Consider the following 14,424-nt stretch of genomic DNA (forward strand, 5'->3'; position numbering starts at 1 on the left):
GTAATTTTTCATGCTGACAAATATCAAGATGAAAATACTTTGAAAAACAAAACAATAAACCAAAACCTGTTACTGTAGCAATACACAGTGGTTAGGTATGTGTTATGCTGGAATTTATTCATGCCTTACTTTGCAGTTTGGTTACTTGGGCTTCATCCTCATGACCAAATCATCCCAGGCACTTAGTAAATTTCAGTGTAATCCCCATCCTGACTTGGAATACTGTTACATAATACGTGGTTCAAATATAAGTTATGTATGTATTTATTCATGCTCTTTTAAACAATCCTTAGTAAGCCTAAGTACATGATTGCATAACTCTGAAACCATGTATTACAACTATAACATATTGAGATAGTTGGCAAGTAGTGAAACTGTCTTAGTAATAAAACAAAACCATTAAAAGTGTTTTTTTTTTATTCCATCTTTTCCCATTTCTGGCCCACAACATCTGCAGCAGATAATGAAATCGGTTTTGTAAGTGCTATGTGGCACCCATCACCATTTCTACTGGCATTTATCTGTCTTGCAAAATAGATATCATTAAATAAGGCAAAAAAATGTTTTATTGATATATGGTTAATCATCCCACTATTCTGATAAGTTCAACTACAGTACCCAGTATCTATTTTCTAGAATGTATCCAGAGTGGCCTTAGGTCAACTGGTGCCCTAGGCAAAAGGGCTCCTTGACACCCCCTACCACACCATCTGGTGCCCCCATCCTGGTCTACCTACACCAAATAAATACTGGAAAAGCGCCCCTGCCACAGTGGTGCCCTAGGCGACCGCCTAGTTGGCCTATGCCTAAGGCCAGCTAGGTATCCAGTTCAGGCTGGTAGAAGAGCTCAGTTTATCTCAGGAAGCAGTTAGTCGTTACTTTGTGAACATGATTAGCTGTTCAAAAAAACTGTTCATCATAGTCTTAACAGACATTCTAAACTGTCATCCCTAAAACAACTCCTAACCAAGTACGTGTCAAATCATCCCCTTTACTCTTCTGAAAAATCTCTGCTCTGTAGCTCTGTAGCTCTGTAGCTCTGTAGCCAATAACTCTGCAGGTAAAGCTCAATTTTCCCACAACATAGCCAGGAACTGGAACAACCTTCTCCCTACTCTAACCCCTGCTCCTTCAACTACTCTGTTTAAAAACTCTCTCTATGCACACCTAGTAAATTCTTGGCTATGCCCATGCATCACAAAACCCCTAGCTCATATAACATCTACTCAACTAGCTACTCTCATAGAATTCTGTTGTTATGCTACAACTCAGGAATCCCTACTGGTAACTTCAAAATGTAATTTTTATGCATGATTTAAGATGTGTTATTTCTGTTAAAAGTGCCTTATGACTGTTATTTTTTATATGTAACTTGTACGACATGTTTAACTATTATTGCTACTTGCACGGAGCTTTCCTCCTCGGGCCTCTGCTGTAATTGGACCTGTGTCCAGTCGGACTATGCCGGTAAACAAATGTAAAATAAAATAAAATAAATAAAATAAAATTATGGGCTGAATTATTTAATGAATGGTACAACAGCATCCTTATCTATAATTCCATATAGTACAGTCATACAGATTTACTCCAACTGGGATTGACATCAGCATCTATCCCCTTTTCCCATTTTGCACATCAATGAAGACCGTCACCTAGAACCAATGTTCACATTATTCTGATCCTCACATCAGATATAACACCAGGCATTTGATCTCGATTCTTAGAAATAACTTTGTAGTGCTATGTAGCAAGTCAAATGACGTTTTTTTTTCCAAATCTCATGTTATTGTTACATAAGAAAAGTATTAATATTTCTTTCATAAAATGCCATAATTATGGTATGTTAGTGTGATGTATACTTTGCAATACTGCCATTATGCAGTGATTATTGTTTTAGCATGTTATACAATGCATATTTTAATCACTGCTTTGTATTTCATTTCAGTGATGATCAGTCAGAAAAGTTCAACCACCATCACTCCAGAAAACACAATTAGTAACAGTCAGCCCATTGCCACCAGTATAATCCAGAACAGCATACACAGTACCAGTCTGAAGAGCTCAACCAGTATAAGCTGGGTTAGCAGGAGTGCTAGCCTCATCAGCACAATCAGCTCCATGCAGATAAGCCCAACTAGCACTAGTCTTACCAGTAAGGCTGATATCATTCAACATTGCAAAACTACCACCAGTACAATTGAACAAAGTACAACCAGTGCCAGTCTCGCCAATACAAGCAGTGCCAGCATGACCAGCATAACCACTACCAGTGGGGAAAGCACAACCAGTAGCAGTATGACCAGCACAAGCACTACCAGCCAAGGAAACGCAACCATTGCCAGCATGATTAACACAACCACTGCCAGCCAAGGAAACACAACCATTGCCAGCATGATTAACACAACCACTACCAGCCAAGGAAACACAGCCAGTGCCAGCATGATTAGCACAACCACTGCCAGCCAAGGAAACACAACCATTGCCAGCATGATTAATACAACCACTACCAGCCAAGGAAACACAACCATTGCCAGCATGATTACCACAACCACTGCCAGCCAAGGAAGCACAGCCAGTGCCAACATGACCAACACAACCACTGCCAGCCAAGGAAACACAACCATTGCCAGCATGACCAACACAACCACTGCCAGCCAAGGAAGCACAGCCAGTGCCAGTATGACCAACACAACCACTGCCAGCCAAGGAAACACAACCATTGCCAGCATGATTAGCACAACCACTACCAGCCAAAGAAGCACAGCTAGTGCCAGCATGATTAGCACAACCACTGCCAGCCAAGGAAGCACAGCCAGTGCCAGCATGATTAGCACAACCACTGCCAGCCAAGGAAGCACAGCCAGTGCCAGCATGACCAACACAAATATTATCAGCCAGGAAAGCAAAACCAAAAGCAGCATGACAAGTCCAGCCAGTAACATCCAGTCCAGCATGATTCAGACCAATAATACCAGTAACATCCAGACCAGCATGATTCAGACCAATAATACCAGTAACATCCAGACCGGCATGATTCAGACCAATAATACCAGTATCAGTCAGACTAGCATGTTCTTTACCCATTTGGCCAGTACAAGCATTGTCAATCTGATCAACACAAACAGTGCCACCAGGACCATCACAGTTACCACCAATGTGGTCAGTGTCTCAGCTACAGCATATAAAACATCAGCCAGCAGCACATCAGGTATGCTCACAACAACATTCTGTTTTAATAAATAGCTTATTCATGCATTGAATCTGCCTAGATCGGAATGTAAATGAAATGTCATTCAAATTAGGAAAAATGATATTTGTAGGTCTCAGCAATCTTGCAATATCCATTAGTTCATTTTCACTAAATTTAGCATAGGATAAGACTGCTATCAGTTTTGGAAGTATAGATAATTATATGGTGGAACAGTCTACCTCATTATACTGCAGATAAAGATTAGTTCATCAAGATAACATCACATCATTTTGTATAACTGAAGCAATCTTATTAGCAACATAGTATTGACTGCATCACAGGTTATTAAGAAGTTTTATCAACTTTGCTTAAATAGTACTTTGATACAACCTGTTTTAATTGTCAGCATCTGATGCAGCAGAAGTGAAATTAAAAAAAAAAGATATAACAAGGTAATGTCAAAGTATTCAGATTTGTAAAAAATGAAACCTAAAGGAGTCATCAAATTGAATAACTACATTTTAAACTGTGTCTGCATTTGCGACTCAGATTCAAAGCTGGGAAGAACACTGTAAGGAATACTGGGTCCATTTGTATAGGTATTACAGTTCCGACTACACCACAGATGGTTTAGGTTAAAGTAATGAACCTGGTGTCTGATGGACCAACTGGAAGAAGAGAATGGGTGACTGAAGAGCAACCTTTCTACCTCAGAAAGAGAGTCAGGTGTTTCATGCCTCAAGGGTAATCCCTGGTTGAGATGAAGATGTTAGCCAGAAACACAAGCACATATGGGGTGGCACGCCTAAGCAGCAACATTAGATACACAGAGACATCAAAACACGGTTGATCTTGCAAATTCTGGATACAGTTAGCCATAAAGATTAACTAATATATAGCTTTGTACCCCTTACCATCTGAATGTAGGTTCAGGTTGCCAAATATTCTGAATACCACTGGTTTAATAATATGACAGTCCACAGGGTAGTCTGATTCATAGATTCTTAGATATTCCAAGGCTACCGAGTCTCATGACCAGTCGTCCCTTGCCAGTATCCTCTCTCAGGTGACACCTGCTTTCTCCAGAAGGACCATACCAGTCAGTCTTAGGATGTATTTGTAGATACTCATCAACTCATCCTCTTTATGCTGAAATGACGATAATAAGTTACGCTCAACATGCAGAGGAAATTATTCCAGAGTTTGGGAAATGTAGGGTTATAAACCCATCCTTCTGATGTATTTTATTAATCCATTTGTCAAGATATAGGTCCCTGTTTTTAGTATTGGTTGAGACAGTGGGCGTGTATGGAAACAGGAGGTCCAGGTTAATCAGGTCTCTAATGGAACAATAAACAAGCCAAAGAGTTGCCCTCAAAAATCTATAAAACACTGAATAAATGTATAGAAATTCCAGGCTGTTTTGGTAGCTCAGAGACGTAAGCCTGATATCTTTTTTGTTAGAAATCTTTGGAAGTTTTCCTAATTGTTTAATATGTTTAGTGAGATACATCTGAAAGAGGACATCATACTTGGTAATTGGTTTCATCAATGCTGAGTATAAGGGAGTGATTACCCATTTAGATCTTGATGATACCCCTTTGGCAATTATCTGGGCTACAAGAAAGGATTTATTGACAAACACTGTTACATGAATGGTCAAAAGTGAGGAAGCTATCAGCCCAAGAACCTAGGTTCTTCTTCTTCTTTCCACAAACTGTGGGGGGGGGGTCACTAAATCTTACTTTCTGTGCAGGTTATCTCTCAGGGCATGGGAATTGGCAATTCAGTACAAGGAAACCCTTCATACTGTTTACCTACTCTCTGCTCTGAACTCTGTGGCAGACACTTTAAGCAGGTCCATGACACACTCCTATGGATGAATGCTTCACAGGGATGTGTTCCCGGATCTGGTTCACAGGTGGAGTACTCCATATCTGGACCACTTTGCCTCCCCTCAAAACAGACAACTTCCTCTATTTTGTGCCAGAGTCTCACATCCTCTGGCTTGGAAGGTGGATGCCCTTTCCTTTTCATTGAACGGAATGTTTCTTTATGCATTCCCTCCTTCCTTCTCATTCAGAAAGTCTTGCTGAAAATTCAGCAGGACAATCCAAAAATCTTGTTGGTGACGCCCTTCTTCTGCAACTAGCAAAAGGCCATCACCACAAGTTGCCTCGCCCACTGGACCTGCTCACACAGGACAAGGGATCCTTGCTTCACTCACTTCTGTTGACATTATAAATGATCCTGTGGGTGATCAAATTTTGATCCCTTTCAGGCACCTTTTTCAAAGGACGCGCTTCAGGTTTTGCAGCAGGATAGAAAACCCAGTACTAGGAAATCTTCCATCTCCAAATGGAGAAGATTTTCTATCTGGTGCCTTTCTAGAAGTCTAAATCCACTTCCCATGGACATTCCAGTAGTATTTTCTTACTTGTGTGAATTGCTTAACAGTGGCTTGGCATATTCCTCAGTGAAAGTCCACTGTTCTGCTCTTTCTTCTTGTCTGCCATTATTGCCACCTTTAGCTTCCAGATTGGAGGTAAAAGTTTTTCTTAAAGGTGTCCTATATCCTCCCAGGAAATCAGTTCCACCTCCTTGAGATCTTAATTATGTCCTAGAGAAGCTAAATGCAGCCAATTTGGAACCTGCAGTTTCTGATTTTCTAAGGTTTAGCACTTGGAAAACTGTGCTTCTGGTAGCTTTGACCTCTGCTAGGAGGGTTTCTGAGATTCAGGCTTTGATGGCATTCCTGCCTTTCTTGGTTTTTCACAAGGACAGAGTTTCTTTGCATACCAACCCTTCCTTTATGCCTAGGGTGGTGAATGAAATGTCTCTTAACCAATCTATCCAATTGCCCACCTTTTTCCCTTCTCCTCAGACCTCTAGTGAAAGGATTTTGCATACTTTGGATGTACATGGGCAACTTAGATTTTACTTAGATAAGACTAAAGCTATCAGGAAAACATATCAGCTTTTTGTGTCTTTTCATCTCAGGGCTCTGGGTTTATCTGTTTCCAAGCAAACAATTCCCTCTTGGATTTCTAAGGCTATTGTGTTTTGTTATGATTTTCATGGTAAGTCTCTGGCTGCTTCTGTTAGAGCCCATTCTACTAGATCTGTTGCTTCTTCAGAAGCTTTCTTAGGGGCCTGGATACTAATTCGACTTTGAAGGTTGCTACATGCTCTTCTGTGCACACTTCACCAAACATTACAAGCGGGACACTATTTCTAGGTCTAGAGTGAAATTAACTAGCGCCATTCTCCATGGCTTTGTTCAAAATTCATCAGTACATACTTCCAAATTCTCCTACTAAGCTTTGGTACTCTCCCATATATAAAGAATACTGCAATATTAAATAGTAGGACATAGAATAGTTGTGTAAAATCTTACCATAACCATAGATGTCCTTCTCTTCTAAGTTGTAGTATTCTGTCCCTCATGCCTTCTCCCCTGCATCTTGTCCCTCCCTTGGATGACTTCTTTATCTCCTTAGGATTGCTGTTCCTCATGGGGCTTTCTTGTTCTGTGGATGGTATGTGCAGATGTCCTTTTATGGATGACATTGTCAGAGCATATGTGTGATATCCCATATACTGGCAGTTTCTAAAAGCTATTGTATACTGACCAGACATCTGGTTGTAGGGCAGAAGACAACCCATAGCTAAAAAATACTGCAACATAGAAGAGGACATATATGGTTATGGTAAGATTTTACACAACTATTCTTTCATGTTGGTGGACCTATGGCTAACAATGATGTGGAGGGGGTCTTTCCTACAGTTAGTTGGACTTGGAGTAACTCTAGGGAGTTGTATTGCTTAACCAGTCTTGAGGTGTTTTTGTCATTTATGAAGGTGAATACATTTCTTCCTTTGGTTCTTTCACTTTCATTTTGCAGCCTGAATGTGTGGAAGGCATTATAACCTTTCATGGCCGGAGTACTCTCTGGGGCCCTAAACTATGTCTCTAGGGCCCTAAACCATGTTTCTGGGACTGCACAAACATCAACATCTTCTCAAGTAAGTAGTACCTCCATTGGGGATCTATATCATATGAGTGAACGTTAAGAATGCGAATGATCTAAAGAGCGAAAATGCCGGACCTCGAAGTGCTTCTTGTAGGATCACATGTAGTGAAAGTCAGAATATTTGCCCTTTCCTCACTGTAGTGTGATCACAGAGTTGGAATATATATTTAGCTGGGGGATGTGGAGGGCTGTGCCCCCCACAATAAAGAGTTTGAGGCCCGGCATTTTTGCTCTTTAGAGCGTTTGATATTCTTAACATTCGCTCATATGATGTAAACCCCTCCATTGAGTGTAGTTTCTGATTTACACTCCTATCATTAAGCAGCATAACCTTGAGTTTGTCTATTTAGGATATTTTTACATCAGGAATTTTGGTCTTATGACATTGCCTTAAAAGGCACTATGGGGCAGGCAACTACCTTGGCCAGTAAGCAAAAGGTAAGAGGTGACAGATGAAGGCCATCCCTGGCAAAGCAGAGTGGTCTGGCGACCATATCATCCCAGGCTGAGAAATACTGCATCTCCTGGACTGACACCAGTAGCTAAGCCAATTGTTGAAGGTGAAAATTCTTTTGTTTGTATTGAGACATCATCCTGGGTGAAGGTAGAATGCTGCTTAGGGGCTACGGACATACCTGTCTGGGACACATAATCTGAGAACTGAATCATATCTCTTTTCATATAGTCCAGTGGGGTATGTCTCAAGTCATTTACTCCAAGATGGAGTATGACATAGGTGTAACTGTGCTTGTTGTTGAGAGACTTGAGTGCGTGCATGAATTTGCAGATCCTGGCACCTGACAGGTAGCTGACCATGACTTTCTACTTGTACAACCTGGTGAGGGGGACATCTGTGTGCTTCACTATGGATTTGCCTATGACCAAGACATTGGTTTTCAGGTGTTTTGCCTAATACATTTGTTTTTATGTGTAGTGGGTTCAGTTAGAACTGTAATGTGTGCAGAAGGTTTGCATTTGCAAGGTCTCTGCTCTTTTGGTAAGCTTCTAATGAGTACCTCTGCATATGTGGGGTTATGTGTTGTGCATTTGGTTTGTTCAGGAGGTGAAGTGTGTTTGCTGACTACTTGTTTGATATCTGGTTTGTTGTTATCTGAGAGACATAGTATTTATTCTAATTTCATTATTTAGTTGTATCTCTCACATGTTGTATTTGTAAGTTTTAGGAGTGCATGGTTGTCAGTATACATGAGGCAATAGAGGCCTAGCTGTGTAAAAACACAAGTACCCTTAATAAGCATATTTAGGTGGTCATTGTTAGCAGAGTGATTTTGTGAGCAGCAGCTACTGGGCCTGTCTATGAAGGACATGGGTGCCACCCCATTGGTGACTTTACAATCATCCAACCAGTAGTGAAGGTTGCACTTGAACAGGGTCATTGAAGAGCACTGCTTCACATCCAGTGGGAGCCTATTACAGAGGAGTATGAGTGGCTGAGAGATATATCTTTCTCCCAGCATGTTCTGTTTATATTACAGGCTAGGTTGAGAACCCTGAGCAAAGTTATTCCTATCCCATTTGATTTGCAGATGTTCAGCATTTCCAGTAAGGTAGAGTCTGAATCTTCTCTATAGGTCAAGCATAGGTCACCTCTCAGCAGCTTGCAGGATACTGAGTACAGTGACAGGTCTTATAGTCTTTCCATGTATGTGATGTTTGGAGGGCCTGCATTCTCCCAATCACAAATCTCTATTTTTTTCTCTAATTGCTGTAGTTGTCTGGTGAGGTACAGACAGAAGAGAGGTGTGTACTCAATTAGTGGTCTAATAAATGCAGAGTACACGAGAGCTATGACCTTCCTGGTCTTAGATGTGACATCCATATGCGTGAGGGTGCAGTGCAGAGCGTATTTCTCAACACTATGGACACATAGTGCTGAAAGTGTAGATCACAACATTGTGTTTGAGCTGAAAGGGTTGCTATGTATATTATAATTAGCAGGGGGACTTCATTGTCAAAGGGGACACTGAGGCATTGTTTGCTGTAAGGTTCAGTCTGAGCTTGGCATCAGTTATTTATCTCTGTCAGCCCCTTCTGTAATATGTTGTCATCACTGGGGGGAATCTATATCAGTGTGTCTGATTAACAGTCATCTGCAAATGTGGTAAGCCACAGGCCATCTACCATTGCCTGCACTTTAGGGAAGTAGTTTCTACACATTTGATGGTCCAGCACAGATCCTTGGGGGTATTCCATTAGTAAGTGGCTAGTCGGGGGGGGGGGGTTGTAGTCCCCAGCTTTGAGAGTGTGCGCTCTGTTGGCGAGCCATTTGGGTATCCACCTAGTATTGTATGACTTAATTCCCAGATGGGGCATTTTCACTATGAGGTATGAATGTCGGCTATTGTCAAAGGCCTTTCAAAAAAAATACAGTATTTAAATTGATTTTAACTGTGTGGAAGGAATATTAACTGAACTGGAAGTTTTGACTCTGCTCTTCAGTTAATCCCACCCACTCTCCCTGTTTTTGTTTTGGTGTTAATCTTAGTGGCCTTGCAACTGCCCGCCCCTCTTGAAAATTTGTGTTTGGATACTCCTTCTGGGCCCATCTCATTTGCTCACTCAACTGAGTGCAGTGAGATCATATTCTGATTTCAGGCACTCCTACTGTGTACAAAGAGAGCATCTGGGAAACAGAAAAAAAAAATGTAAGCTTGTTTCCTGCCTTTCCTGTTAAGTGGTATAGACTATTTGTAGGTTTCTGAGCCCCCAAGCCCTTCTGTGTTGGAGGGAAGCCTTCTAGCTTAGTTTTTTTTCTTATAACTAGCCAGTTTTCTAGTTTCAGCACTCAAATCTGTTTCTTTGATCTCAGCACTTATTCAGAAAAAAAAAATGCATCTGCTTTTACTGTACTTGTGTTTCTACCTACTTTTTTTACTTTTGCATCATCTTAAAAGTACTCAATTGTATTTATTACTGCTTGGTGTAACTCATTCTAAGCCTTTTGGTTTAAACACTTTGGCTTCGGACCAGTTGTTTTGCACTGAGAGGGTTTGTGGTCTGCACTGTAGTGGCAGAACAGGTAGCTTACATCCTTCTAGGTTGGGAACTGCTGATTTGAGGGCTCAGTGTCTGTTATTCTAAAAGTGTATTAATTCTGGTTTAAGCACTTGGGCTTTCAGGCCAGTTATTCTACATTAAGAGGGTTTGTGGTCTGCACTCTTGTGGGAGGAGAGCCTGGACTCTGCCCTTCTGAGCTGGGAATTTCTGGTTAAAGGCTTATAGTGCATGCATATCTGAACTGCTTCTTACTGAAGTTGGTGCGCCTTGTTTGCTGTGGCGTAGACTGGATTCGGGCCTGCTGGATCTAGCTTTGTTTGTGTAACTTGAGCACTAATCCAGGCATTCTCTAAAGTATTCAATTGTATTTATTACTGCTTGGTAGTAACTTGATTAAAGTGTAGCTATCATTCTAAGTCTTTTGGATTAAGCACTTGGGCTTCAGACCAGTTGTTATACATTAGGAAGGTTTGTGGCATGCACTGTGGTGGCAGGACAGGTAGCTTTCATCCTTCTAAGTTGGGAACTGCTGATTGAGAGTCCAGTGTCTGTTATTCCTAAAGTGTATTAGTTCTGGTTTAAGCACTTGGGCTTCAGGCCAGTTATTTTACATTAAGAAGGTTTGTAGTCTGCACTCTTGTGGGAGAAGAGGCTGGACTCTGCCCTTCTGAGCTAGGAATTTCTGGTTAAAGGTTTATAGTGCCTGAATATTTGAACTGTATCTTACTGAAATTGGTACACCTTGTTTGCTGTAGCATAGACTAGATCCAGGCCTGCTGAATCTAGCTTTGTTTATATGCTTGTTGTTTGTTTGCTTGTTATTTCCCTGGAACGCTAATTCCACCTAATACGCGGCTTCTCAGTGCTTCTGTGGATCACTAGTGATATCTGCATTGCTTACTGTACTTATTTCCTTGTTTCACTTGAAAGAAAGTTACTGTTTGTCGTTTTTGCATTTAAGTTACCTGTAACACATTGCACTTAAGTTACCTGGCACTTGCTCACTAAAGCAATTATATAAGTCAGCACTAAAAATTAAAAGCACTACACCCTCACTCCCCACTGGCCCTGGTTTTCAATTATTAAGGAATTCCCAATATTATTCTAGCATGTCCAAAGGTGAGTTGTCAATCTCCTCTCCGGTCCAGCTGGTGAATCTGGGAATCTTGAGGCAATGTTACAACTGCCTCATGTACACAGACAACCCTATCCTCCTCCCAACAAATTCCAACACATGTGAGAGATGCAACCATATAGCCAAACTGGAGGCTAAGTTCTCTCAACTCAGTACTGGCATAACCAGTCAGGAGGAGAAGGAAACCACACTCACTACAATTCCAGTCTCACATAGACCTAGCACGACAGCAAACCAAACACAAAATCACACAAAAACATACTCGGAGGCTCTAAATAAAGATCTGCCAAAGCAGCAGAGACCTCCAAAGCAGACACCCAAGCAGCCGCTACCCCAAAACAAAACACGTGCAACACATATCTCACAAAGCCAGTGTGCCGAACAGTCACAGCCCTTAAGACTACACAACACACCTGATACACTTGTAATAGGTGACTCTATCGTCAGGCACACTGACGTCCCGCTCACCAGGCTGAACAAGGAGAGGGTCATGGTGAGCAGCCTGTCAGGCGCTAGGATCCGCCACATAACACAAGCACTCAGGTCACTCCAAGGCAAGTACAAATATGACTCAGTCATTGCCCATGCTGGTGTGAATGATCTGAGACGTACCTCCCTGGACTACATGAATAGAGACATAAAGGAGCTCTCTGAGCATGTAGCCCAGGCCGGTATGACCCTGACCTTGAGTAGCATCTTACCCTCACCAAGAATGATGCCACAGTATGAAGACAAGATGATCAATTTCAACAACTGGCTTAAGTACTGGTGTCATTCAAAGGGGATCCAATGCCTGTCAGCTTGGGATGATATGCTCGACAAGCCACAATGCTTCGCTAGGGACAGCTTGCACCTGTCACCCCTGGGCTTTCGGATATTGGCAAAGGCTCTTGCTACCCCCATAGTGCCTTTTTTAGGCAAGGCTCAAAAGACAAACCCACCTCCATAGGTATCACAAGGGATAAGAAACTAAGAGTAATGCTACTCAACGCCAGAAGTCTAAACCTCAAGATGCACGCACTCAAAACTCTCCTTAGCATGGAGAACATCGATATCTGTGCAGTAACAGAAACCTGGTTCAGGGCTCCCAAGAGCACCCCAGCACTACCAGGTTATACCTCATACCATGCTTTTCAGCCCCAAAACTTGGACCGAACCACAAAAGGAGGGGAGTATTGATATTCATCAAAGATACCCACACCTCCAGGTTGGTGGCAAAGCACGAAGCATCAGAGACTATCCATGTGCAACTAACAGTGGGTAAAACTGCCTTCCAGTTTATAGCCTGCTACAGACCACCCTCCCAAACCCAGGAACCCCACTCGGCCTTCCTGAGAACACTGGAAAATATGAAGGTCTCTCCAAACACCATTATATTGGGCGACTTCAACTACCCAAACATAGACTGGGAGCATTACTCTAGCTCCAACACCCTAGCCCAAAGGTTCCTAGAATTTATAAACTCAAATGCTATGGAACAACTTGTTACCACTCCCACAAGAGGGAAAATATACTGGACCTGATCATCACCAACATGGGGACTCTATGCTCCAGACCAGAAGTGTATCCCTCACTGGTAAGATCAGACCATAAACTAATCTCACTGGATATTCACATCCCGATCCCACCCCCTGCCCAGAAAACCACAGTGAAAAACTTCTCTAAAGCAAATTTCACACTCCTCAAAACTGAGGTGGAATCCTTCAAAGCCCCCGGGCCTGTGGAAAATACGGCCCAGACCGCAGAATCCTTTATAAACGCATTCTATGAACACCTTCAGGAATGTATGGATCATGTGATCCCAAATAAAACCAAGACCCAATCCTCCAAAGGCAGACGTCCTGTCTGGTGGACCCCAGCCATAAACAAACTATACCATAGAAGGAGGAAGCTACTAAATGATAGAGCAAAATCCCAAAAAGGGAAGGCATCACTGATCAGTATTAGCAAACAACTACGGGCACACATAAAATTGTCTAAGGCCAGCTTCGAGAGAAAAATTGCACAGGACACTAAGGATAATCACAAGGTTTTCTTTAGTTATGTTAGGAACCTGGGTGGTAATTCCCTGATATGCTCAGAATTAGTCCAAAATGACAAAAAATACACCGAACCCACAGACATTGCCAACATCCTAGCTGACAGGTTCAGCGTAAACTCTCAGATGCTCAGGTAAGAGCCGCCCTCTCCAAAGCAAAAAACACAGCATCAATGGGACCAGACGGTGTCCCGGGCTGCATCCTACATGAACTCCAAGAAGAGCTAAACCCAAACATAAAACTACTGTTCAATCTCAGCCTTACTACAGGATATGTGCCCAAAGAGTGGCGTACAGCAACAGTGGTCCCTCTCCATAAAGGTGGTGCCTCAACGGATTCTGGAAACTATCGCCCCATAAGCCTGACTAGCTTGGTCTGCAAAGCTATGGAAAGGATCATCATGGACCTCATAAATAAAGATATTGGGGACCTACAAACACCGGATCCTACCCAGTTCGGCTTTGTTAAGGGCAGATCCTGCCTCTTAAACCTGGTTGATTTCTTTGAAACAGTCACCAAGGCCATTGACGAGGGAAGGTGGTCCACACAGCCTACCTGGACCTCGCAAAGCCTTCGATACAATACCCCACTCGGGCATTATAGATAAGCTCACCAGCTTAAATATAAACCCCTATGTCACTAGATGGATTGCAAATTGGCTCAAGGACAGAACCCACATGGTTAGAATTGCTGGAGCCATGTCAGACTCCAAACCAGTTACAAGTGGTGTCCCACAAGGCTCAGTCCTGGGACCTCTCTTGTTCGGTATATATTTCTCGGAGGTACAGGCCAACACAGAAGGACTGTGGCTGACCAAGTTCTCAGATGACTGCAAACTGGGTGCCATAATCGACTCTCCAGCTGACACAAGCATCCTCCAAAAGGGCCTCATAAAAACAGACAACTGGTGCCAGAGCCATGGCCTCAAGCTAAATGCCAAAAAGTGTATAGTCATCCCCTTTGGCAAAAACAAAGTGCCCACAAATTATCACATAGGTGGTAATCCAT

At 42.3% G+C, this 14,424-nt stretch overlaps 1 protein-coding gene across 1 annotated transcript in view; it reads left to right on the top strand.

Annotated features, from left to right (window-relative positions):
- The window catches only part of LOC122800478 (putative GPI-anchored protein pfl2), a 102,369-nt gene that overhangs the window by 65,514 nt on the left and 22,431 nt on the right, over positions 1 to 14,424 (top strand). The window contains exon 2 of the mRNA XM_044069920.1: positions 1,946 to 3,208. Within this exon, the coding sequence (XP_043925855.1) occupies positions 1,946 to 3,208 (1,263 nt within the window). The remainder of the gene's footprint in view (positions 1 to 1,945; positions 3,209 to 14,424) is intronic.

The sequence above is a fragment of the Protopterus annectens genome, chromosome 4.part0 (genome assembly GCF_019279795.1).
Source record: "Protopterus annectens isolate FY-2018-M chromosome 4.part0, PAN1.0, whole genome shotgun sequence".
Lineage (NCBI taxonomy): Eukaryota > Metazoa > Chordata > Ceratodontiformes > Protopteridae > Protopterus > Protopterus annectens.